This window comes from Oryctolagus cuniculus, chromosome 5 (genome assembly GCF_964237555.1).
Source record: "Oryctolagus cuniculus chromosome 5, mOryCun1.1, whole genome shotgun sequence".
In the NCBI taxonomy this organism is placed as follows: Eukaryota; Metazoa; Chordata; class Mammalia; order Lagomorpha; family Leporidae; genus Oryctolagus; species Oryctolagus cuniculus.
In genome coordinates, this window is record NC_091436.1 from 124,825,880 (window position 1) to 124,853,624 (window position 27,745).

Here is a 27,745-nt window from a genome sequence, read left to right on the forward strand (position 1 = left end):
AATGCACCTGGGAAAGCAGTGGAAGATGGCCCAAGTGCTTGGGACCCTGCACCTGTGTGCAGACCCAGAAGAAGCTCCTGGTTCCTGGCTCCTGGCTTCAGATTGGCTCAGCTCCAGCTGTTATGGACATTTGGGGAGTGACCCAGTGGATGCGAGACTTTTCTCTCTGTCTCCCCCTCTCTCTGCCTGGATCTCTCTCTCTCAAATAAATAAGTATATAGAGAAGAGAAAAGGAAAAGACAATTACAAACCATAAGCAACTCTGAAGTCAATGCAAGTTTCCTTGATGCTCTACTTTTATTCCACAGCACTTTCAAGGCTGTGTTCACAAGATGACCCATAAAGCCAAGGTTAGTAGTGACAGGACTCCTTGGTAAATCTTAGAATATCTTTTAATTTTTGAGAATTTATATTCCTGCCAGTGAAAATTTGTAGTATTTGAAGAATTTGATGCTTTTGTATTTGTTAAAGCTGCTAAAACCAAAAAAGGAAATGTAAGCTAAGACAGAAAATACAATGGTAGCACCGTGTTGGTCCAGCCTTAGTAATTTAAGAGAAAAGTAGAAGTGTGAAAATCAAAGAGGAAGCTGGAAAGAATCTGTTACAAAGCAGGTCAGGTGCAAAGGGTACAAAGGCAGGTTAAAGAGTTTCCTGCCACTGAAACACTGGCCTTTTTTTTTTTAAGAGTGCAATCTCTTATCAGTGTTCTCTATCTTTTTCTTCCTCTTCATTTCAGCTTGATACTACTGTTTCCTTTCATACAATGTTAATACAGTGATTAAAAAATCTATTATTAGTGATAAATCAATTTTCCTTTCTCTGTCTACCCACTGCCCCCACCCCCATCTAAGTCTGGAAGACAAGTCTGGACCAATTTCTCCATCCTGCCTCTGGCAGCAGACTGTAGCATTTCAGATCCTCCACCAAGTCCCGGCTGCTTCAAAGGAAAAATCCTACTTTCTTCAGTTAAGATCATAAGAAATATAGGGGGAGGGGGTCAGCTCTGTTTGGACATAATTACACTTCATCAAAAGAAGCTTTCTTCATCTTCCATGCGTGAAAAGTCTGCAAGCAGTTAAGTCTGTCTTTTTTTTTTTTTAAATATAAAAATTGCTATTTGGGAAACCAGCCAAAACTCAGAAAGCCAATATAGTAAAACAGTGCACACCCTTTGTTTCTCTTTGAAGTTTCTTAAATAAATATGTTGAGGGTTTACAAAGTACACTATCACTTTGCCATAGTTTCTACTCAAATTGATCAGAAAAAAAACCTATGCAGCATCTCTATGATACAAAAACAAGATAAATGAAAACACTAGCTTGAAGCTATAAAGTAATACTAAATAGTTCACTAAATCCTTTAAATACTTGAATTTGTTGCTATAGTTAATAAGAAAGTCTTAAGAAGAAAGATGCAATTTGGACTACACAGGTAAATCATCGTGTTCACATTTCTCCTGATTCTGACAGAGAGAAAGAGGGAGAGGGAGCATAGGGAGAGGGAGTGAGGAAGAGAGAGAGGACAAGAGATATTTTTAATTGTACTGTGTACCTACATCAGTAACTGAGGGGAAACACACACACACACACACACACACAAACCTAATCAGTCAGTGCTGATATCGGATGTGTCCTTTTTTCATTTAATGAAAGTAAAATAAAACTGATGGACAGATAACTCTTTTAGTTTTGATTGTACCAGAGGCTCTGTGCCTCATTTTATTTCAAACAACCTTTCAGTGACAGTTTCTCATTAGCATGCATCGTTTTTTTTTTTTTAAGTGAAAAAGTACAACTTCTTGGCCCTGTTCCTAGAAAGTAAACTAAAACTACTCATCGGAAACAGCCTTGCTTGAATTTCCCTTATCAAGTTTTTACAATGGTAATAATTTGACATCTGATCCAAACTAAAGAACAATTATTAGACATGGTTTAAAAACGGGTGCTTCCTCTTTCCTATTTCAAACCTGAGTTGCAGTGATGCCATGGGCTTTCTAATTTTATTTCACCTCAGTCTTAAAATGATATATTTTCTCTGCTCTTATCAAAATACTTAAAATGGAAATATTAGATTCAGTACATAAATAAATGAACATCTTAAAGATGGATGACTAGAAAAAGTCTCTCTGAAAGTAAATAAAAGCCAAAATATTGGCCACCCTAGACTTTTTAAAAAACATTAACTCCATTTATGAAACAGCTGTGGAAACCCTTAAAGGGATTATTTCCTTTTTTATGATCCTTTTAAGGATTCTTAGCCTTTGAATGTGGATTGAGATAGTGGAAATCCCTAACAAGTGTGAACCACTACAATCCTGATCATTCATCTGTCTAGGCAACTTTACACTCTCATTCTCACATAAGTAATACATTAGTCACTCATTCAAATGAAAAGCCTTCCATTAAAAAAAAAAACATGATTTTTAATAGATTCCTATTATGAAAGCAAATTAAATCATATAGAGGTAATGTGTGACAAGTACAGAGCATTATGCTGGCTGTCCTTGCTACAATTTAAAGTAAAACCGATATGATTAGGAAACTGACCCAAGACATTCATTTTTCTTACCCCTTTGTCACTCAATTTAGTTGGTTATTTGATTCCTCACAATTCAGAATTTGATCCTCCAACTGTTCTGTTCTCTCCCTTATATGCTTTGAATTTTAAATATCATAAAACAAATGAAAAAGGCCTGAGTACTCAGAAATAACACTCAACTGCGTCTGGATGTATTTAAATAAAATCTTCAGTAATTCCAAAAGAAGGTGCTGACTTGTACACAGACTAGTCTACATTTCACCAGAGGATTCTAATGTGCTTATTCCATTATCAGTATTAAAAAAAATCAGAGACCTACCTCGTCCACTCCGGCCCACAAATCTCAGATCGTTGAACCTTGCTACTTGGTTTTTCATAACAGCAGAGGCATTTCGGAGCTCAGCGGAATAATTTTCATCATTACCCGCCATGACAGTAACCACAGTCCCATCTGGTACCTCTCCGAGGGCTACCACCTACATGAAACAGGAAACACAGCAGCAACAATGGCACATCAGAAAAGCTTAAAGACTGAGAATAAATTCTCATTGTAAACAATGTCTTATCAGGACATAGTCCTCCAGCCCGGTAATGGCAGGCAGGAGCAAAGCATCTGTCTACGTGTTAGGATGCCACTTCAAACAGACCAATGTTTCGAGGTCCACCCATTTCAAAGGCAGGCAAAAATTTCCTTCATTTGTTGTTGGATTCTTTGCAAAATAAATGTACATTTTTATTGAAACCCCATGTTAGGTTGTCCATAGCAATTATGCCACAGAAGGAAGGTTGATGTCCCATCAGTAGATTTCTTCATACATGAAGGCATGGCCTGTCTACAGCCTGGAAAGCACTTAGGTGTGGTCTCAGTTGGATCACAGGTTAAAAGATAGAAAGTCTGGTCAGCTCTATGGGAAGAACTTGCAGGTGAAACCTTGGAGTTCCTGACTATACAGAGCTCTAGAAACAATATGGCCCAGGGCCAGCATTGTGGTGCAGTGGGTTAAGGCATTGCCTGTGATGCCTACGCCTGGGGAGAACAGAAGATGGCTCAAGTATTTGGACCCTGCCATCCATGTGGGAGACCCACACAGAGTTTCAGGCTCCTGAACTTGAGCCAGTGGGCTTCCACTTGAGCCAGCCCAAACCACTGCAGTCATTTGGGGAGTGAACTGGTATATGAATGATCCCTTCTCTCTCTCTCTCTCTCTACCCCCGCCAAATCTGCTTTTAAAATAAATAAATGTCATAAAAGAAATTTAAAAAAAGATAGTCTATATACGGTCTCCTTACTTTGAGCTAATGTTTAGTATTTAATGACCCTACACATATTTACTAAATGCCCACTCTGCAGGGGGACCCAATGGGATAGCCCAAGTCATCAAGAAATTTACAGTCTAGGTGCAAAACAGGATATTTGCCAGGCTGAACATGATCAGTGACAAAGCCACACTTCTTATCTTGCCATTCTGCTATTCATCTTCTATTCCAGTTGGCCATCTTGGAATGGTATATTTGTCTCCTTGATCTTCAGAAGTTAATCTGATGCAAATTAAAGTCAAGCCAAGATCCCAAAGAATCAGTTTTTGAGGCTAATAGGACTTTTCTCTGCTCCAAGACTAGGGGTCGCACTTTAGCCTATATTTTATTAACTTATCAATGTGTGCCTCTGATTAGCACAGAGCCTAGAAACTGCACATCCCTTCCTACCATATTTATGCTTAAAATAGTTCAAGGAAAATGGAGCTAAAAGATATGTCTCTTTGGATGCAAAAAAAAAAAGATTATACATGCTATAAAACACACTATTCTTAATTTAAAAAAAAATAAAAACCAAGAGACCGCACCTTGACAATAATTCTTTACCTCAACTATCCTCTAGGGTTCTATATTCAGATTAGTCCCATCTCTTCTTTGTTGAGCTTCCAAATGCCCTCATGGTAACTGAGCACTGGCTCCCAGCTAAAGTAGCTCCCTACTCCCAACTATGATAGCTCAGTATGGCTTGCCTGCCTGACAAACATCCACATATTCTACTCTCAGTGCTACTCTGTCCTTCATTAAGATTTCCATAAGACAAGTTTAAATATTTAATCCCAGGCTCCCAAAACACCTGGAACACACGCTTATTAAAACAGAGTTCCTAAAGTATGATGAAGCAGACACTATTCTTTCATTTTAGGGCTAAATTTCCCCCATCCATGAACTCTGCTTTACCCAACACTCAGTCACCACATCCTCTCCTCCAACCAGGAAAACAGTCAAACAAGCCAAAAAAAATCCTGTCAATATTTTTGCCACTATCAGTTTCTTTTAGGTTGTTTCTCAGTCCCATTTCTTCCTTGTTCCTTCAGCTTGCTGCTCTGTTATTTGTACTTCGTTACTCAATTCAAAATCACAAAGCTGTCCTTTATCAAGCCCAGTTTCTGGCTTAGCAGATAAAGCTGCCGCCTGCACTGCCGGCATCCCATATGGGCACTGGTTCAAGTCCTGGCTGCTCCACTTCTAATCCAGCTCCCTGCTAATGGCCTGGGAAAGCAGTAGAAGATGGCCCAAGTCCTTGGCTCCGGATCAGCTCAGCTCCAGCTGTTGTGGCCAACTAGGGAGTGGACCAGCAGATGGAACACACCTTTCTCCCTGTCTCTCCCTCTCTGTCTGTAACTCTGCCTGACAAATAAGTAAATAAATCTTAAAAAAAAAAAAAGTTTCCACAGCATCTCATTCGACTTCAGTGATCTTCACTCAACATACATATGTGCATAGGAATGATCAGCCTACTCATCTTGATATTCTAGCCCAAGAGACCATGTTAGATTTGTTTGTAAACTACATCAAGGAAGGGCCTTCACTTCATCTGTTCACTTCAAGTGTCTGCCCAGCTTCCCAATCAGTGCCCAGCACACAGGTATCTGATGAATATTTTTGAAAGGAGGAAACAAAAGAAATCCATGAAAGAGCACCACTGCCCATAGCCAGAAGTCTGGGAAGCTATCAACTAAAACACTGAGAGAGAGAACGAGTTGAAGGTTGAGTCAGCATCCGTCCCCAACAGCTGTGCCCCTGCTGGAGGTTTCTGCTATCCCAGGGGAGAGGGACTCATGCTGACTACCCTGCAGCTGGAGCATACGGTTACTCTCAGTCTGAGAAGTCCCCTCGGTTCCCCTCTGCATCCTTAACCTAGTGCCTCAAGTGGCTACCAGACATAATCAACAGTGCACTCCTGAGGGAGACAATGTGCTTTTCAATTTTTCAGCTTCATCATGCCAAAAATGTGAACATTCGAAAGTACTGAAACTGACTACCTCTGCCGGGCAACTGACTACCTTTGGCAGTATTCATCCAGAGGGCAGGCATTTTGTACGCTCAGCATATTGTGTTTTAACACCTGCTATGTGGCTTTCTATGTCAGTGCAAGTATGGAGTCTGTAAGTACATGAATAGAGGCAGAAGAAAAGCCGTACTGTTTGTAGAGGAGAAAGAATGCACTAAAAACCAAGGGGGTGCCCTTTTCCCCCACTTTTGTGGCATAGATACTACAACCTCACACAAGTAACTTCACCTCCAGGAACCACAGTCTTCCAAGATAAATGTGAAATAATTTTTTTAAGTCTGTAAGATGTGGAAGGTACTGTGCAAGAAGACAGTGTAATTATAATGATGTGCTTTTCCCACCATGAGGAGGGCAGCAGTGTTCTGTTCCAAGCACACTGCCTGCTAAAGACAGGCTTTCACGGTGGAGTTCACCTGAACATAAGATCCATCACATCCCAAGATGTTCTTCAGTATTGTTGTGCTACAAGAAGGCCATTGGATTTTACCCCCATCTGGGTGAATTTCAAAAGCAAAGAAATCTGTCCTAGTACCAAGGTTTTTCAAGAGCTCTAGGACATTATTATTTTACTGCATACTTTTAACATAATAGATTTTTCTTTAGTTAGAAAAAAATGAAAATTGATTCAATATGAGAAAATATGGGAAAAGGACCCACTTTATTTTGCATAAGTAGTATAGAAATGACCATATTAAACAGTGGTGTGTTTTACATATCACATTTAGCAAAACAGATAATCACAAATTGTGTGAGTCTCCCTCCCATAAGGCTTAGGACTTGGCCTGAAAAGAAAAAATCGCTAACATGATATAGTGACAATCATTCTTGTTACGGCTGAATCCTAGGTTAACAGCTAAATATATATATATATTTTTCTGCTATTCATTCTACCAAATCAGGTTGCCCAGTGTTTTTCCAGGGGGAGGGGAGGTGTTGTGTGTAGGAGGTGGGGAGTACTGTATTTGACTTTATATCCATCAGAAGTATAATTATATATTTGAAGAGCTTTTTAAAGTAGACCTCTGAAGCTAAAAAGTTTCCCTTGGAGATTCTCAACCGTGTTTATCTAAAAGAAAACCAAAAGGATTGAAAATTTTTACACATTTCATCTGTACCAAACCCAAGCAACGGAAAAACATTTTAAGGGGTAAAGTGCAGTTAAAACTCGCTCTTCAGTTAAGAGCAGGCACAAAATAAAGTTTGTTTCTGTAACACAACACAAAAGTACTACACTGCAAATCATAATTTGTGACAAAACCTTAACAATTACATTCCTAGGTGATTTTAAAATATAAACTCTACAAATTCAAGAAATTTCATGGGAAGGGGAGAAGTAACTTTCAGCCTTAACATTACAGAACAGAGATTCCTTTACTTACCACACCTCACCCATAACTAGCATTTAAATCACATGATCTGTAACTTGTACAAAATAGATATTTAACCCTAGCAATGCTATTAAAATCTTGTGTGAGACTCCTTATGACTTAAATGTGAACACTTCTGGAAGAAAAGCAATGGAGAACTAACTCAGACCCTTAGAGTTGTTTCTGTAGTCTTATTATATGGAAATTAAAATTGCCCATGACACTTTCATGAGCAGAAATCTATTCTTAGTTAATCAATTACTCTTACAGGCCAACAATACTTGGCACATTGAACTTGCAGTATAATTGAGATATAATTATTTTTTAAGATAGAATCTGATAAAATCTTTCTTTGTAGCAAAAAAATGAGACTAATTACAAAAAACAAAAATTTTATCCCCATGTTAATTAATATAATGCTAAACTATAAAAAAAACTTTTAACAGATACTTCAGTTAATTTTTAGAATTTAATCCAAAATTTAGGAAAAGTCATTTGAATTCTAGAGGGAAAAAAAAAACAAGTATATCATTCATATCTTTTAAATATGTTAGAGAAAAATTTTGATGAAAATTATTTCAGTGTAAGCCAGCAATGCATGCGACATCAATTAAAATGGTTCAGATCTTATAATAATGGATGTTCCAGAAATTTGAAATGATACACAGAGTGATGTCAAAGAGGGGAAAAAACTATGAAAAATATCTACTATAACTTTTCTTAACTACAAGTTTTATAAAAGTACTTTAAATATTCATTCTCCATCTAAAACTACTTGCTCTGGCTGCCTTATCAGTAAGTTTTAGATATTCAACCCTAAAATATTTAACTTTAAATGGGTTTTATTGCATTTAAAGGCATAACACAAAAATGTATCTTCCTTTATACAACTTGATATCTACTTTGATTTATACAATTTTGCACAGTAATTTGTAATAAGTTTACTGAGGACTTAACATGTTTAATACCCTATTTTCCATTGCTTAGGTATAACTTGATTTGAAACTATAGAAATATAAAATCTGATCATTAAATACAGAGGGAAAATATAATTCACTAGTGTTATGTATTTACTAGTTGCATAACTGTTGAAGAGGAAAATGGCCAATGTTGTCAAAAATATTTTCAAATAGAAATCGCTCTGTCATTTTGAAACCCTCCTTTTGACAATACTGAAAGTTCTTATTAAAGATACAAAATCAGCTAGGAGTTCTAGATCATGTATCTAAAAATGTGCTTTCTTCCTTTAATATTGCCAGAAAACATACGATATAGGCAAATAGATAGTTCAGTGTTCTCAAACTTAATACGCTTGCACTACTTTTAATATCCACACCTCTGGATTTAAAAAGTGTCTGCATAGTGCTTCAGCTGAAGCTATTTAAAGTAAGTTAGTTATGAGCCCAGAACACCAGCCTTCATAGTGGAAATGCTGACAGACCCCCTAACTAGAAGGACACTACCAGATACAGACTGGACATGTCCTCTCCACTGTTCCTACATGATCACCAACTAAGGAGCTACATTTGCAAAATGCTTCTTTGTCACTAGAATTATCTAGGACAGAAGGGGCCTGGGATCCTCTAACAGTATGCCTTAACTATTTTAAGCTTTCAGTGAGATACACCTGAAAGAAATGTTAAAAATATTTCCATTTCCTTGACACCTGGGAGAACTGAACTTTTCAAACCTGCAGTACTATGTTAAAAATACTATGTTAATAAATAAGCTTTATATAAGGTATGGTGTATACTGGTTGCTTTTGCATTTTGACACATCAAGCATAAATGAGTGCTTTATCTAATCCCAAAATAAGGTCAGATGAACAACACTAATAATCACTTACTTCTTGATGCAATGCATTGTCAGCATCACGAAGTACTGTTTCATATTAACGTATCAAACACAGTCTACTGAATTATCCTCTGATTGTCTGCAGTGCTGAGCTCAGTGTCATGGGCATAAAGTACAGGCTCAATCCATATTGTATTGATTTGAATATCAGACTTCTCAACAATTAAATTCTGTGTGTGCATTTACCTATCCGCTATCTGCCCAACACTGTCATTTATTTTGTACATAGCTCTGAATAGAATAGCCAAATTGCTGTCACCACTTCTAAATTGGAGACTTCTTCATATTATTTCTTCATTGCAGATGTATTTGATTACGTTGCAAGAGTGTGGAAAGTCTACTGCTCTTGGGCTTTTAGTCCAAAAGGACAGGACGGCAAAGAAAGGTGGTTTTGACACCATTCAGGTGGAAGCGATAAAAACTGCTGTCAAAATCTGAACATTTCAAATCCCTATACTTCTCTTCAGGAGAGAGAGACAAAACTGCATTGCATGGATCTCTGTCATTCACCCACTTGTTTAATTCCATTCAACACAGGTATGGGGTGGGAAAACACTAAGAGTCAAGTTTTAGGTTAACTCAATTCATTATCCAATTAATAGGAACTAAAATACTCAACGTGGCCTGCTGTTATCTATAATCTGTTTGTTGGTTAAAATAACAAAAATGTACTCTGTGTAATTACCAAGTATGATTAACAGCAAAGAAAAATTTATTTTCAAAATAGTTTCAAGAGGGTGGTAGTGAGAAAACCTAGACAACAACCAAAATAACTAAACATCTCAAACTAGATTGCATTCTATCTTGACCCAAACACATCCTTTCCATTCAGAATACTATTCCGCATCATAAATATAACAGTTTCGGACAGTAAACTCCCCAAACATGTTTAGCAGAAGGGTACATAGAACCTCAAACATCTAGATATCTTTAAAAACGTAAGCACTTATCCCTTTATTTTCCCATAACCTGATTTACAGCATTGCACAGACAAAGTGCCTGCTGCTTTTTATTTTTTGCTGTTTTCATACGGGGTTTTTCTTGGTCTAGTTTTGGGGCTTTGCAGGGGAGGAGGGAGCAAATTTCCACCTTCCCATAAGGCTAATTAGAAAATTCTGGGCCCCTGCACGATGCACGTTGTACGTTGTATTAGATAGCTCTTGTATGGAAATTTAATTTTGTGTAATTCACATATATTGCGATTTTCATATTACATGGAAGAAAACATTAACGTATAAAAAAAACTGGCTGGTTTTATAAAAGGAGAAATGTGACGGTTAAAAAAAAAAAAGATTTCTTGGGCCAACTGCAAAATGAAACTTGCCCCAGAATGCAACATCCCCTTTCCATAACAATTCATTCTGATTTCTGCTCTGATACAGACCGGGCGAGATAACCGGCTCTAATTGACCTGGACTTCTTTCTTTCCACCCACACACGGAATCTGAATTGGTGCGTGGAGGCGGGGGGTGGGGGGGCGGCGATCAACAACCGGGAACTGCCAGGGGCCCGTGGGAGTCTGGCCCCGGGGTCCGCCACGGAGGAACTGGCACGATTCCTCCCTTTCCCCCCCTCCCCCGAGGTCTCGCTTCCCACCCTGCTCCCCACAGATCCCACAGCCCAGGGGGTGTCGGGCCCACCTCCTCCAGCGCAGGGGCGAGCAAGGGCGGAGGGTGTGCGGGGAGCGCTCGCCTCCCCGTCGGGCCCCGCACGGGTCCGGCCCCCGCCGAGGGTGGGCAGCCCGAGACCCCCGTCTCCCTATCCAGCCAGGGAGCGCCCGCCCCGGGGCTCCGCGCCTCCCCCTGGCGAGGGCTGCTCCGGGAAATCTGCAGCGAGTCTGCGAGCGCCTCGGGAAGCCGCGAGGGGCGCGGGACCCCTCCGCCCCGTCTACCTGCCGAGCGCCTGCCACCCGCCCTGCGACTAACGGGCCGGCGGGGCGGAGGAGGCCGCTGTCGCGTCTCCGGGGCCCAACCCTTGCGCGCCCACGCCTCCACCTCTCAGAAGCCTGAGGGGCCTTTGGGGTTTGAACCCCTCCAGCATCCGAGTGGTGATAAAAACACATCTTCGAAAATGTCACCTCAGTTTTCAAGCCGGGGCAAACCGAAGTTGGTCCCAAGTTTCCCTCATCCCTCTCAGGCGCGGCCGGGCGCGCAGCTGGGTCCCGGCGAGAGGCGGCCGAGCCCCCGCCCCCTACCCCGGCCCCCGCCGCCCCGCACTCGAGGGCCCAGCGCCGCGGACTCCGGACCTCCCCGCCTCAGGGCGCGCGGAGACCCTGGAGGCCCCGCCTTCCCCCCCGGTAACGGGAACTGGCGCAGATCGGCGAACAGAGCAAACGCCCCCGTCCCGCGCCTCTCAGGAGCCCCCTAGGCTTAGCCCGGGACCCTCCAGAGTTCAGGTAGTGCGGCCCACGCGTCGCAGCCCGCAGCCTGCCTCGGCCCCCAGACATTGGTGCCCGGCGTCCGCGCCCCGCAAACACCGGCCCCCGAGCCCGGGAGGGGCCGGGGCCGCTGAGCTCAGGCGGATCGGGGCAGGGGATGCGGAGACCGGTGTTTGGGGTTGCGTGCGAGAACCCCGGAGAGAGGCGGCACCGGCAGCCCTCGGCGCAGGGCCGGCCGGGATGCCCAGCGAGGAAGACGCGGGAGTCCGGGGAGAGGGCACCGGGGGCCTCGCCCCTGGGGCAGGGGGCGGGGTGCAGCAAGTGGGGCTGGCGGGGCACGGTGGGCACCTTAGGGCTCCTAAGGGGGGAGGGGAGGCGCCTCGGGGGAGTGGGGTAGAACGCAGGCCGGGAGGCTGGAGGGGTGATGAATGGGTCAGGGGGACTTGGGCAGAGAGGTCGTGGTGGCAGCGGGCACAGGTGGGCGAGGGAGGGATTTTCTCGCGGCGACTACTCCCCGAACACGACCAGGCAGCGGGAGATAGAGGGGCAGCCGGGAGGTCCCTTGGGTCAGAGCCGCCGCGGCAGGGGGGGGGGTCTTGGAGGACGCCCGGGGCCCGGCCCCCGAGAGCACGGAGGCGGCGGCGGGCAGGTTGCGCGGGGCCCGGCCGGGGGCGGGGGGCGGCCGTAGCCTCTTACCTTGAAGGCCACGGGCAGGGTCTTGTTGCAGCGCCAGTGCGAGGGCAGCACCGAGCACAGGAAGTTGGGGCTGTCGGTGCGGACAAGTTCGGCTGGGTGGTCGGCGATGATCTCCACCATGGTGCGGTTGTCGTGTGGCGGCCTCAACCGGGGCACCGCGGCGGCCGCCGCTGCCGCTGCCGCCGCCGCCGCTGCCGCCGCCGCCGCCTCCTGCTGCTGCTGCTGTTGCTGCTGCTGCTGCTGTTGCTGCTGCTGCTGTTGCTGTTGCTGCTGCTGCTGCGCAGCCACCACCGGGCTCACGTCGCTCATCTTGCCGGGCTGCAGGCTGCTGGAGGGGGGGCTGAAGCGCCGGCTGGTGCTCGGATCTACGGGAATACGCATCACAACAGCCACAAGTTAGCGAAGTGGCCGGGGGAGGGGGAGGAGGGTGGAAATGAGGGGCGAGGAGGAGGAAATTGGGGGGGGTGGAGGCGAGACAGGGGGAAAGGGGATGGAGGTGACGGGGCTGAGGAGGTGAGAAATGAAGTTCGATGAAGCCGACTGCCCGGCGGAGTCTGAGGGGGGCCAGTGGTGGCGTTGCGGCGCGGTGAGGTTGCGAGCAGGGAGAACCCGGAGGCGCTGATCTGTCCCGGAGCCGCTGGAACACCCCGGGTGGCAGCTGCAGACGGGCGCGGGGGTGTGTTCGGCCCGGAGAGGCAAGGGGCTTGAGTTTGCAGCGTGGAGTGGGGTCCCTTGGGGCAGCGCGTCCTGGGTGCGCTGGCGCCCCCTCCCAGTTCGAGTCCAGCGGTGGAGCCGAGTGGGTTCAGCAGTCCAGCCCCGGGGCCGGCACTGCCCCGCGCTGCCCGCCACCGCCGCGCCGCGCGCTGCTACCCAGCCGCAGGCGGCCGCGCCGCCGCCCTCCCGCGCCGCCGCCGCCGCCGCCGCCTCCTCCTCCGCGGCGGCCGCCGCTCCCCCCGCGCGGGCGGCACGCTCAGATTCCTCCCGCGGCGGCTGCCAGCCCGGCTCCCGGGCTCGGCTCCTTCCTCTCCCTTCTTCTCTTCTCGCCCCCTCACCGCCACCTCCTCGCATCCACTCCCTTCTGCTACGTGCAAAGCTCCCCTGTCCCTCGCGCTTCGAGGTGCCAGGAGGTAAGTCGCGGGCAGCGGATCTGGGGGCAACGGATTTCGAGCCCGCGAATCGCAGCCGCTGCCGCCGCCCGCCGGCCGCGCGAAGCAGCCCCCCGCGCGCCGTGCGCAGCTTCCGAGGCCGAGAGAGAGGCGGCCCCAGCCGAGGGCGATCTCTCCTGGCCGCGCGCGTCCTCTTGCTCCCCCACCCCCAGAACCAGGAACCCCCTCTTGGTCGGACGAGGCTGCAGCGGAGACGCCAGAGAGCCGCCGGCCGATCTGACTGTCGTTATTTTTCGTTGTTAACTTCGGCAGAGTAGGAAGGAAAATTCTTGAGCTTGGGTGCCTACTTCTCTGCGCTCTTCACCCGCCCCCCACCCCGCCCCCCACTCCTGCCCGAGCAGCTCCCGGGAAGAAGAAAGGTTTTGCAGGGTTTGGGTGGTTTTTGTCTTAAGTGACACACACACGCACAAATGAGGGGTTGGAGGGGTGTCCTTAGTTTTTAGAAACTCAAGTGGACGGCTGGACACTTCTCGTCCCCCCCCCCCTTATGTATTCCATCTTGTCATCCCCAGAAAGCAAGGATGAGTTTTTTTAAAGGACTGAGAAACTGTCAGCTTGATTAAAATAAGTGACAAAAAAAACTCTTGCTAGGAGAAGACTCCAGCGGCGTTCTATGAATTTCAATCTTAGCTTCTTTTTGACCCTCCGCTCTCGAGTACAAATATATAGAGTAAAATACAAAATAAAAAATGCAAAATGCTTCAATGACTATTTATTTCCTAAAATGAATTTAAAAAGCGATTTTGCATCCCCAAAAAGTTGTGGTCGAGAGGATGAAGGAGCGCGGGGGGGGGGCGGTTGGGGGGAAGCGGCTCTTTTTACCTAAAATGTGGTTTTTGGAGGCTGGGATTTCTAATGATTAGGTTTTTGTGGTTTATATAGACACGACTCTGGCTAAGGCGATCATTACGCTGATGAGAGTCAGAAGCACGTGGGTGTCTCCGACCAGCCTCAAACTCTGAACCTTCAAAACAAATAAAACAATGCGCGGCGCCCGCAGAAGCCGGGAAATTCGCTGGAGGCTACCGCGCCGCAGCGAGAGGGCACGGGGCCGGCTCGCCCTCTGCGCCGGGGGCCGCTGCTTTTCTTGCTTATTTTCCTACCCTTGAAAGCCTTGTAAAGCTTGAAAACTTTGCAGAGAGCATCATCAGTTGCCAAAGTTTCAAAGACTCCTGATAGGGTAGCTGACACCGTAATCAGTGATTTTACAAAATAAATGAAAAGTTAGCATGCCTCCCTCTTGGAGTGTATTAGGGAAATGAGATAGGTGGGTCATCAGTCACCTCCTCTCATCTTATTGAAAGCTAGTCACATTCCCATTAATTGGTGTTTCTATTACTCGGTGCAAGCGCCTCCTGCCCTCGGCAGCGACCCGCCACGACCCTCCCTCTGGGCTTTTTAAGTGTCTGTTCCCGGGTCTGCGCCCTTGAATGGGCCTGGCCGGGCTCCGAGAGCGTGGGAGTCGCGGAAGAGGGGGTCCTGGTGCCTTTTGGGATGAACGTGGAGGGGCTGTGGCTGCCGGACTGTCTGGTCGCGGGGCTGCGCGCCGGCCTTGGGGGCTTCCAGACCGCAGGGGCGCAGGTGGCCGTGGGGGTAGCCAGGCCGGGGCTCCCACCTGGTGAGGATAGAGTTCGGGGGCGGGGGGGGGGGGGGACACTGCTGTCCTTCCTCTTAGTGCCTACCTTTCTTTTCTCTAGCCACAACTCCACGCCACCTTCATCTCTTCCCTGCCTCACTTCTCTCTCCACGTTCCCGCCTCTGGCCCCAAATCCCTCTCAAGCCCGAAGCCTCCTCGCCGCGCCCCTCCCGCCTCCTCGGCCTTCCCACGGCCGCCTTGCCACCGCCGCCACCCTCGGTGCGTCTCAGAAGCGATGCCCGTTAGGACTGCCGCTCCCAAACCTACTCGCTCGCGGCCTGCTGGCCTCCGGGCCGGGGCGGCCCTGGGGTGCGAGAACCCACTCATCCGGACGAACCAGCAGCGCTGCGACCTGGCTGCGCTGTCTCCTGCGCCTGCGATTTTTTAATTATCTTTTCGGTCACAGGGGAGAGCTCTAACCCCGGGCACGGCCGCGCCTCGTGCGTGCGCAGGTCTCCCCAGGCGCAGGCAAGGGAAGACGGGCTTTCCCTCCACTGGGAAAAAAGGGAGGGGGACGGCTGCATCGTCTCCTCGCCCACCTGACACTCCCTCGCAGCACACTCGCACAGCCACACGCCGGCACGCGTAATACACCGCTCACGAGCGTGGCTTGCCTGCTCCCTCTTGGGGGCCAGTTTTATCGGGGGCACACTGTGCCACTTTCGGAACAGAGATCTCTGACTCGCTTTGTTTTTTAATGTGTAGGGGCTGCGAGGGTGCAGAGGAGTCACAGGAAATGGATTATGTCTGCGGTCAAAAGGAAATAGAAATTCCGTGATGGGTGATTTGCCCCCTTCTCTGGGCTTGTCTTCTTGCCAGAGAGTCCAAGACCAGGGGACTCCTGAAATTTGAAGACAGTGAGAAACGGTCAATATTTCACATATGGGCGACCGGGGGCGGGGGGGTTCTTTGTATAAGAAATTCCCGGGCTGTGGAAATTTAAGAGATCATGTTGGACGCTTTTACTCTTTTCTTTCTCCATTGCTGGTTTGTCCTTCCTTTGTTTCACTGGGTGAATAGTAAAAATGTGCAGGCCTCAATGGTTGGGGATTTTAAGGGCAATTTAATCAATGGTGAGATTATTTATTTTAATTAATCATATCCGGTAATTCAGCTTTATAGCCTTCCTCACAAACTCCCTCCATTAAACATTTCAGTGGAACTAATATAAGCAGCTCTTGGAAGTTACTAGTCTTGGATCCCTTAAAATATCCTACAGTTATTTATAATGTGGAAATGAAATTTTCCACTGAATACCCTAACAACGTTTCAGGTCTCTGGCACAGAGGATTTTCAGTCTCCTTTTAAAAATATCCTCTCGCTGAACATTCACACTTTCAACTGGAACTGCCTGAGCCTGGGACTGATGATGGCTTGGCTCTGAGCGGTATACTTAAAGGAAAAAAACATTTTTACAGACCCCCAAACCAAACCTCTCCTGGTAATAGTAGGCACATAGGAAAACCATGAGGCTTTGCATATGTGTGTTTTGTGCCATACTTCCATTGATCTCACCCTCGAGCTTATATTTTCTTCTATGCTGAAATGTTCAGAACAAATCACCCACAAAATCCTCTTCAGAAATACTCATTTTTCGCTTGTATGTTATGGCATTTAAAAAAAAGCACTTTTTTTCTGAAAATGTAGCTACTCTGAAAGACACAAGCATAATTTCACATTCCATCTCCTTTAACATTTGGTATGACTCTTCAACAATACCTGAAAATTCTGACTTTGCAAACAAAGTGTGATATGAAGTGGCCAAGTTATTCATCCAGTCAAAGAACTGAACCCTCAATGTAGGCACAGAACCTAGGCTTCTTTCATTCTGGTTTCCTATTCTAACTCCTCTACGTTATGTGTTTTTTCACAGTTAAAAGTAGAAAAAAAAAAACTAAAAATCTTAGCTATTTTTCAATAATAAAGATGACAATCAATGGAAAATTATGGCTAAGTTGGTGATCCCTAAAGCTTTAAATGTTTCTGGACTAATGCCTGTTTTTATACAATATACAAGTTAATTTTTTGCATTTTTAAATAGCTGAAGAAATTTAAGGAATAATATTCATGCTGTACAAAGATGATATTAAATGCAAACTTCAGTGTCTAAAAGTAAGGATTTATTGGAATTCACCAATACTATGTATTATCTATTGGTGTCTTCATCTAGAGTGGTAGACTTGTGTGGTTGTAACAAAGATTTTTATGGCCCAAAAGGCTAAAATATTTAGTTTTTTTAATAGGAAAAGTTAGCCAATCCCTGCCCTAAATCAAAAGGCATTCAGGATCTAGCAGAATGAGACGATAGAAAGCAGTAGATATTAAAGAGAATAATGGAATGGAGTGTGCCTGAGGTTCAAATTAGTTCTTTAAAGTAAAAAACATATAATTTAACATTCTTCTTCGAATAAAATGTTAATAAGTTACAAATATTTTTCACTTAATACTTTCAGAAATGACAAATGAATGAGGAATAAATGCATTTTGATGGTTTCCTTTGTCTTGCAAATCTCCGTATGTCAGCATCTCCCTTTATCCTTAAAACACAGTAGGAGCGTATTAATTACATAGGTGAGAAGAGTGAAGAAATTCTCATGTAGTTTGAACAAGAAGAGGTAAGGCTTTAATAGATTTGTATTCTATCTAGTTTACTCATGTTAAATAAGTAACACAAAGGAGCATACCAAGAAGTTTCTGGTATAGAGTATATTCACAAGTCCTACATACACTTTTAAGAAGTCAGTTTCATAATTTCAATGTCCCAGAGCTTTCTGACACACTATTTTGCATTTTGATTTTTTTATCCAGTTAAATACTCTGATTTGTTTGAAGCTCAGTAAATTTCCCATTGCCATTGGACCCGTAACAATTTGCGTGGCTGTAACAAGAGATGAAATGTTTGTAGTGGAGGACTTAGCATCGTAAACCTCTCCTTGTTGTGCTATTGAGCGTCCCCCTGGGCCACTTCCAGGAACTTTTAAGAGAGTACAGAGCTGTCATAAAAAAAAAAAAAAAAAAAAAAAAAAAAAAAAAAAAAAAAACCTGACACTTGCCACATGACCTTTTGGAACTACATTTGTGGAGCACCTATCTAATTGCTCTTCCGGAATGCTACTACCTCAAGAGGTACATATTTTGTTCAACTAAAATACCACTTTACTAAATGACATCCTAGTGACTGGAAGAGACCAGTATAATTTCTAAAGAGAATCTAATTAATTACCTAGGAGTCAAAGAAATAAAACTGACTTTTCGAAATCAACCCTCTGAAATATTGGCATTGCCAATTGGCATATGGCAGTAGTGTTGATCTCTGAGTGGTAATGGAAGGTTACACATAAAAGTTCATGGAGGTCTGTGATGAGGCATCTAAGAACACCCTAAAATTCAAGGTTTCCCATAGTCATTCAACCCTCTTATCAATCCGCTCATAACCTATTACTTTCAAAGCCCCTCGGAAGATGCTATCCAATTCTAATTCTGGTGCCCAAAGTTCCAGAGTTTCACATATGACTTTGCAGCGGTAGCCTGTACCTTTTCTCCCTTCCCTACACTCCATCATCAGGGTGAGAAAAGTAAATCATAATACTCTCAGTCTGTCTAACAAAGTACAAAAATCAGCATTTGCACAGTGGGAGAAATTTGAATTACAAACCAGAGATGAAAGAAAAATAAAACAGAAAAAAATACACAATGGCAAGAGTCCAAGTTGGTTCTATTTGCTGAGTACCAAGGGACACCAGTTATAGGGCACCATTTTAAATGCTTTGCTTCGCTGGATTTCAAACTCACAAATTCTCCTTCTAGTGTGCTCCCCCATGCTTTCCTTTACTAGGCTTTTCTCAGTCAAAGCACTTTCTTCTAATCTAGCCACGGCCGAGTTCTATAAGCAATAACTATTTCATCTTCTCCAAGTTTAAATGGGTCTCCTGGGGCTCTGGTTGTAGCACAACAGGTTACACTGCCTTCTAGGATACCAGCATCCCATATGAGCTCCGATTCAAGGCCCAGCTGCTCCACTTCTGATCCAGCTCCCTGCCAAAGTGCCTGGGAAAACAGCAGATGGTGGCCCAAGTGCTTGGAGTCCTGACACTCATGTGGGAGACCTGGTTGGAGTTCTGGGCTCCTGGCTTTCTCCTGGCCCAATCCCAGCTATTGTTGCCATTTGGAGAGTGAACCAGTACTTAGATCTGCCTGTCTCTATCTCTCTCCTTTTCTCTCTGTCACTCTGCCTTTCTGCTAAATAATTTTTTTAAAAAATAAGACTCTTGAATTATCTTTTTGATGGGCACTATCTTATCCTCATGCACATTATTATCGTCACTGTTTTTCTTCCTTAGATGTATCAGTTGTCAACGTATTGCCTGTCAGCTCCAGATCCACCCTTTTTACCTGCTCTGGGAAAATGGATCTGGGCCTGTTAAATATTTCCCTTTACCAGCAGACATTGACATTTTGTCAATAGGTGGCACTGGAGATGCATTGCAGGAGGACAAGATTGTGCTTCCTGGTTCCCTTGTGTTTACAGAGCAGCAGGCTTTAGCAGTACAGCAAAGGGAGCTTCTCCAGCAACTGGCTCCTGTATTACATACACACACACACACACACACACATACACACACACGCACACGCACACACACACACACACTGCACCCCTGAGGCCCAACTGCTGCAGGTGAGGACAGTTTCTCTGGTGCGAGGATCCTGGAGTGCAGGTCAGCCAGCAGCCCCCCAGCACCTCCCCTCTTGCACTATCATTGTGCCTCTGTGGAGACACTTCCTTCCTCCAGAACCAGAGAGGGAAGATTTGCAGCAATGTCCACCCGCCAATGCAACCTGTCTGCCATCCAGTAAGCCCAGACTGTGGAGGGTCTGAGTCTCAGTTCTGGGTGGGTATTGGGAGGATTATTCATTAGTTGCACTATTTTAGCTCTGCAGGCAGTGGATGCTCTTATTTCTACATTCTTTAGTGTTTTCTTCACTTCTTCCTAGCCAATTCTTTATTACTCCAAATCCTCTGTTATGGTCAACAATTCTTTATATTAAACTTTACTTGTTCAAATCATTGTGTGGTTTCTTTCTCTTCTCTGGACCCAAACCAATATGCTAAGGTTTCCATTTTTTGGCCCCTAAGATATTCATTGTCCTTGTCCATTTCGGAACCTCCATCTGGATCACATGAGCATTTCCAACACTGCATCACATCTATGAGGTAATTTATCTCTACCTGATAGGTATGGTAAGTATATAGTTAGAAGACTTAACAAAGGAATACATGGTCCAAGAGTAGAAATATTATAAAGCACAGGGTAAAATTGGTGGATATTTGTCCCAAGAATTCTCCTGACAACTTGCATGTAATCCCACAGCCCACACTTCGATTACAATAAATGAAAACTCACACAAAACTTCCATAGCTGTTCTCTGACTAGATCTGGTCATGGAAAGTGGAATGAATATCTTGCAGGATCTGAAGAGTAAAATACTACTGCCAAGGAAAAGAGAGGCTCAGAACTAAATGATTGCTGCTTTATTGCAGTTGAAATCAGAGATAAGCAATGCTATGGCCCATGATAAAAATAAAATGGGGAAGAACAGGCAGTTAGCCTAGAAGTTAAGATGCCTGTGTCCCACATCGGAGCAACTGGGTTCAATACTCAGATTTCTGACTCCATCTTCTTGCCAGTTGAGACTCCAGCAGACAACAGTGATGGCTCAAGTAACTGGATTCCTGCCACCCTCTGGGGAAACCTGGATTGAGTTCCTAGCTCCTGGCTTCCTTGTAGACATTTGGTTGGTGAGCCAGCAGATAGGAGCTTGCTGTCCCTTGCTCTTCTCCCCTTCCTCCACCCCCTGCCAAATGAAGAAATAAATTTTTAAAAATAAAATAAAATTGAGGGGCTGGCACTGTGGCACAGTGGATTAAGACACAGCCTTCAATGCTGGCATCCCATATGAGTGACTGTTCAAGTCCTGACTGTTCCACTTCCAATCCAGCTTCCTGCTATTGCACCTGGGAAAGCAGCAGCAAACAGTCCAAATGCTTAGGCTTCTGTCACCCAACTGGGAGACCCAAAAGGAGTTCCAGGCTCCTGGCTTCAGCCTGCCAAAGTCCAAGCCATTGTGGCTATTTAGGAAGTGAACCAGTGGATAGAAGATCTGTGTGTGTGTGTGTGTGTGTGTGTCTCCTTCTCTCTGTAACCCTGCCTTTCAAATAAATAAACAAATAAATCTTTAAAAAATAATAATAAAATTGAGAAAACACTGGATTAAACTAAATAAATTGATTTAGTATTGTCAATTTCCTCCCAGTTTTTACTACACTATATACATCCTAAATCTCCATGAGAATGTAAAATACAGGATTTACAAACTTAATTATTGCTTCTAAAACAATTTAAAAGTTTTTGAGGTATTTTGAGAAAATACTGAGCTAAAGGAGGGAAAAATTGTGTTGGCTGTCTAGAAGGGAATATTGCAATGTACTGAGGAAATAAAGGTAGGCGGCTTGTAGCTAACTCTCAGAGGGTCTTGGTACCATGTTTCCCACCTTTGTACACATTGAAAAGAATCCTTTCCCCCAATACCCCTGCCTATCACTATGCTTGGTCTGAGTAAGAGAGTTAAATAGAAGTTTCTCTTGGCAAGAGAAGGAGAGTCATGCAAATATAGAGTGGAATCCTTTATCTTTTAAATTTTTATTCATTTTCATTTATTTGAAAGGAAGAGAGAAAGAGAGCTCGAATCTACTGGTTCACTCCCTCAATGTGCCTAACAGCCAGTGCTGGACCAAGCCACAGCCAGGAGCTCAGAACTCAATCCAGGTCTCCTACATGGTAGCAGCTGTTTGAGCCATCAGGCACTCCGATAGGGGCCACAGGCCAAGTGACACTTTAACCATTGCACCAAACATCTGTCCCTGGTTTTTTGTTGTTGTTTTTTTTGTTTGTTTGTTTGTTTTTTGACAGGCAGAGTGAACAGTGAGAGAGAGAGAGAGAAAGAGAGAGAGAGAGAGAAAGGTCTTCCTTTTTCCGTTGGTTCATCCCCCTAATGGCCACTGCAGCCAGCGCACCGTGCTGATCTGAAGCCAGGAGCCAGGTGCTTCTTCTGGTCTCCCATGTGGGTGCAGGGCCCAAGGACCTGGGCCATCCTCCACTGCCCTCCTGGGCCATAGCAGAGAGCTGGACTGGAAGAACCGGGACAGAATCCGGCACCCCAACCGGGACTAGAACCCAGGGTGCCGGCGTCGCAGGCAGAGGATTAGCCTATTGAGCCGTGGTGCCGGCCTGTCCCTGTTCTTTAGTTACAATTTTGATATTTGCTTTATCATTAATTTTTTGGTATTAAATTTGATTTTTAAGAATATTGCATTAAAATATTAACTTAAATACTAGATTTTTGGAATCCCCTTAAATTTTGCACCCAGGTAACTGCTTTTCTCATTTCATCCTAATCCTGGCCTAAACCTCCCTGCTTCATTACCAACATCTTTCCTTTTCTTCTGTATTACTAAATGCAAAAACCAAACTGCAATCAATCCATATTCCACAAAGCAAGGCATTGTAAATCTTCAGTACAAATTGAGGCATCAACAGCAGCTATAACAGAAAGTTGACCTTCACTATGTAATTAGGAGTGTGTGTGTGTGTATGTGTGTGTATGGTTTTGTGTGTGTGAGAGAGAGAGAGAGAGAAACAGAGATATTTTTCTGGTTATCACTCTTTGGCAGCAAAAATACTGATCATATGTTTATTATTATGTAATTTTCAAAAGGTGAAAGATGTGCCTTCTTCATTGTTTTCATTCATTTTAGAATTGTCTTCAGTTTTATTTAAATATGTTGCAAACACAATACACTTAGAGCCCAGTATCTTTTGTTTCTATAAACATGGTGTCTTTGATGTTAAATTAATTAGATTCTTAAATTCTTCTCTTTTTTAAGATTTATTTATTTATTTGAAAGAGAGAGAGAGAGAGAAAGATCTTCCAACCACTGGTTCACTCCCCAAATGGCCATAATGACCAGGGCTGGGCCAGACAGAAGCCAGGAACCAGGAGCTTCTTCTGGGTCTCCCACATGGGTGCAGGGGCCCAAGGACTTGGGCCATCTTCCACTACTTTCCCAGCTACATTAGCAGGGAGCTGGATTGCAAGTGGAACAGCCAGGACTCAAACCAGCACCCAAATGGAATGCTGACACTGGAGGCTGTGGTTTTAACACACTTCACCACAGTGTCGGCCCTAGATTCTTCTTTTAATAACTGAAATGGATTCCATTATCAAATCTTTACAAGTGTTTGAAAGAGGCAGTCACCACTGGTGCCATTATGAAAGTCAACTTTCAATGGAGTGGGAAAAAGTAGAAAAGCAAAAAGACATTAAAAAAAATTAAGCTTACTTGGCCAGTACTCCTTCCTCTATCAATATAGTTCTTTCCTGTTCATTCACATATTTGCCCCAGGGAACATATTTATTTCTATTTCCTAAGTAAAACTTCTACCATTCTATAGTTTTTGATAACCAGATTTGAGTCTTTTCCTAGACATGTTGATTCTTTGACTTTTTGAAGTAGGAATTTTTCACATACCTTAAAATCACACTCCTCATATATACAAAAGAGTCTTAGTAAGTTTTGATTAGGGTATTTACCTAAACAAAGTATGGATAAAATATGGATAGTCAACAAATCTAAAATCCTGTTGAATTACACTACTCTCATTTTTTTCCAGTAAGAAATCCTATAGTAAACTGAACTGAATGAAATGTTCTAGATCTTCACCTGGTGCATTCCGTTTACGCTTATTATTCTGAATATTGTTTAGAATATGGTTTGCATCCAGTATTTTCATTGAATAGTCTTTTTTTCTGCTTTTAACTGATTTGTTGGTGTTTATTCTTACAAAGGGGAATTATTAGGATGTGCCCATGACTGCAAACATGGAGACTGGTTGAAGTATTATAATTTCTTACTTATTATCATTCATGATTTAATCATGGTTTCTCTGATGTTAATAGTCCTCCTTCATAAGAAAATAAATAACTTTAGGGGCCAGTGCTGTGGTGCAGCGGGTTAACGCCCTGGCCTGCAATGCCGGCATCCCATATGGGTGCCGGTTCGAGATCCAGCTGCTCCACTTCCAATCCAGCTCTCTGCTATGGCCTGGGAAAGCAGAGGAGGATGGCCCAAGTCCTTGGGCCCCTGCACCTGCATGGGAGGCCCAGAAAATGCTCCTGGCTCCTGGCTTCAGATCTGCGCAGCTCCGACCATTATGGCCATCTGGGGAGTGAACCAGCGGATAGAAGACCTCTCTCTCTCTTTCTCTCTCTCTCTCTCTCTCTCTCTGCTTCTCCTCTCTCTGTGTAAATCTGACTTTCAAATAAATACATAAATCTTAAAAAAAAAGAAAAGAAATATCTTTTTATAAAAGGCATCCACGGAAAACTTGAACTGTGAAACATGAATTAATAACAAGAAAATTACTAAGAGTATAATACATAAGAAGCATAACTCATCTTATAGTCAGCCTTAAAAATTGAAAGACTTTCAATTTTTAACTTTGTTTTGCTAGCGTTTACAAACTCAACCATAAAAATTCCCTCTAGGCAGAAATCTGGCAAAAACATTCTAGTTCAAAGCCAAACTTTCTATAGAATGTTTCTTCCTGTCAGTATTAACATTACAAAATGGGAAGAAAAATAGCTGGAAAGTTGCTTTGCACTTGTCACTGAAAAAAGAGGGGAGGAATACATCTAAATAGATTAAAGTCTAAATAACCCATCAGTTATCTTTATTAGACATGTATGAAGAAGAAAAATGAATTCAATTTAGTTCATTCAATTCACCCTTGAAATTGTTCCACTATATGAAAAACCTACACAGCCTTCATCATCTTAATATGAGTTGCTCAATTTTCTGAATTTCTCAGTTGGAAAGTATATAGTTTGATGCTATTGAATGAAAAAACAATTCCTTTTTTTCTTTTTTTTTAAGATTTATTTTTATTTATTTGAAAGACACAGCTACAGAGAAAGGTAGAGACAAAGAGAGAGAGAAAGAGGTTCTCCATCCACTGGTTCACTCCCTAGATGGCCACAACAGCCAGAGCTGTGCCAATCTGAAGCCAGGAGCCAGGAGCATCTTCCGGGCCTCCCATGTGGTTGCAGGGGCCCAAAGCCATCCTCCACTGCTTTCCCAGGCCATAGCAGAGAGCTAGATCGGAAGAGGAGCAGCCGGGACTAGAACACCCACGTGGGACACTGGCGCTTCAGGCCAGGGCTTTAACCCTCTGAGCCACAGCACAGGCCCCGAAAAAACACTTTCAAAATGTTTAAATTGGAGTGGGAGAATGATCTCTTCCCTTCGAAGTTCCTTGCAGGAGCAGAGCAATAGGACCACGTGTAGACTTCATTTCTTCTTAGCACATCCTAACAGAGCGAGTAGAGCTGCCAAATAGGAAGTGCACTGGCAAACCCATTTAAACAACTCACTCTAAAACTCCAAACAAGGGCTCTGAACTAACATGTCATAAGGGCTCAGAAATTTCCACTTGAAGATTTCATAAACCCTTCAAGGTCAATATGTTCAATATTCCCAGCTCAAGATTTGAGGCACAAAGAGAGACAAGGGACAGAATTTAGGTTCCCAAGACCCATTACACAGTCATTATTTTCCTCCATCTTGGTTAATAGTACCACTGCACCTAGGATGCTCCATAATGGTAGGAACTATGTTGGTCTGGCTCACAGATAATCGGCAACCACACCATTAAAGACCGGGGAATATCACTCCTACCATATTCCATGCATACTCAGTATGAACTGCATCCCTTGGAGTCATGTAACATGATGGCTCTAACGAAAGGCCTGGAGTACGGTATGTGATTGATGTATATTAACTGATTAAGTGAATGAATATACTCCCTTAGGCAGAAGGTTGGCTATCATGATTAATTAATGTTCTCCACCATTTTCTGTTTCTCATCTATCATCTAATTCTATTAGTGCTGTTTCCTGAAAATATTCATATCTACTTTCTGCACATCTCATTGTTACTTTCTTATGTTCAGGCCTTTATCATCTTGAATCTCAACTACAATAGGCCCCTAACCTGTTTCCCTGCCTCCACTCATGCCCATCTTAGTCCCTATCCATCCTTCTTTTTTTTTTTTTTTTTTTTTTTAACAGGCAGAGTGGACAGTGAGAGAGAGAGACAGAGAGAAAGGTCTTCCTTTGCCGTTGGTTCTCCCTCCAATGGCCACCGCGGCCGGCGCGCTGCGGCCGGCGCACCGCGCTGATCCGATGGCAGGAGCCAGGAGCCAGGTGCTTTTCCTGGTCTCCCATGGGGTGCAGGGCCCAAGCACCTGGGCCATCCTCCACTGCACTCCCTGGCCACAGCAGAGAGCTGGCCTGGAAGAGGGGCAACCGGGACAGAATCCGGCGCCCCGACCGGGACTTGAACCCGGTGTGCCGGCGCCGCTAGGCGGAGGATTAGCCTAGTGAGCTGCGGCTCCGGCCCCTATCCATCCTTCTCATTGCTATCAGCAGTCTCTTTAGAATACAATTCCAATCCCATTGCTCCGATTGCTTAATACTCTTCAGTGGTTTCATATCAATGCTCATACAGGATTAAATCCCTTCATCGTCTGGCCTTCTCAGGTTACCAACATGAGTGTAGAGTATAAAAAAATGACACCCAGGGCCGGCACCATGACACAGTGAGTTAAGATTCTGCTTGCAATGCTAGAATCCCATGTATGCTCAGGTTCAAGTCCTGCTGTTCTTCTTTTGATTCAGCTCCTTGCTGGTGAACCTGGGAAAGCAACGGAGGATGGCCCAAATGCTTGGTCCTGTGCACCCCTGCGGGAGACCCAGATGGAGTTCCAGGCTCTGGGACCAAGCCTCGATGTTGTGGCCATTTGGGAAGTGAATCGGCAGATGGAAGGTCTCTCTATATATACCTCTCCCTCTTTCTGTGACCTTGCCTTTCAAATAAATAGATAAATCTTTTAAAAATGGTACCCAATTTTGAAAGCAAACATATCTGATGAAAAACCTCAACTATTTGTCTCAATAGCCTTTGCCCCAAACTGGGACATATTTTTCTTTCTTTCCTTCATGAGTACTGTAGCAATTTGTGTTTACCTCCAATGTTGCACTGACCACCTGAATTCTTTGTTCACATATATGTCTCTCATATAGAAATATGGAGTATACATTCCTTAAGGTCAGGAATAGGTTTTATTTCACTACTGGGAATAATGATTAGAATACAATAAGTGCCAATAAATGTATATTAAAATGAGTCAACAAATAAACATATTTAGAATTTTCTACCCTTTTGAAATATGAAATTCTCACGCTATTAAGTTACATGGTTCTAGCTCAAATTATCAAATATTAATGAGTAGAGCAACAGTGACTTTCTTAAATTTTACCAGGAATGTGAATTAGGGAAAAGACTTGGTATAATAGTTTAACCTTGTCTAGTAGAGTTGAAGTCATATATTCTATGACTTAGCATTGCCATGACTAAGTATCACACTAGTTATAATATATACAGAAAGTGAAAGCATTTTGTAAGTCACTTTGCAGTAAAGCAATGAGAAGTTGAGGGACAGTCTTTGACACAGCAGGTTAAGCTGCCACTTGCAGAGCCGGCAACCCATACTGGAGTCCCAGCTGTTCCTCTTGCAATCCATCTGCCTACTGGTATACCTGGAAAAACAGCAGACAATGGCCCAAGGGCTCAGGCTCCTGGTACCCATGTGGGAGACCAGGATGGAG

At 44.2% G+C, this 27,745-nt stretch overlaps 1 protein-coding gene across 11 annotated transcripts in view; it reads right to left on the minus strand.

Annotated features, from left to right (window-relative positions):
- Window positions 1–27,745, minus strand: part of RUNX2 (RUNX family transcription factor 2) — a 358,973-nt gene that overhangs the window by 242,021 nt on the left and 89,207 nt on the right. For 9 of the 11 annotated variants that reach the window (XM_070074034.1, XM_070074031.1, XM_051855668.2 and 6 more), the window contains 2 exons: window positions 12,161–12,525; window positions 2,858–3,014 (listed from right to left, as the gene is read on the minus strand). In XM_070074034.1, the coding sequence (XP_069930135.1) occupies window positions 2,858–3,014; window positions 12,161–12,525 (522 nt within the window). Of the gene's footprint in view, window positions 1–2,857; window positions 3,015–12,160; window positions 12,674–13,212; window positions 13,548–27,745 lie in introns of those variants that run through there. The other 2 variants (XM_070074039.1, XM_051855675.2) reach the window with 2 other exon arrangements.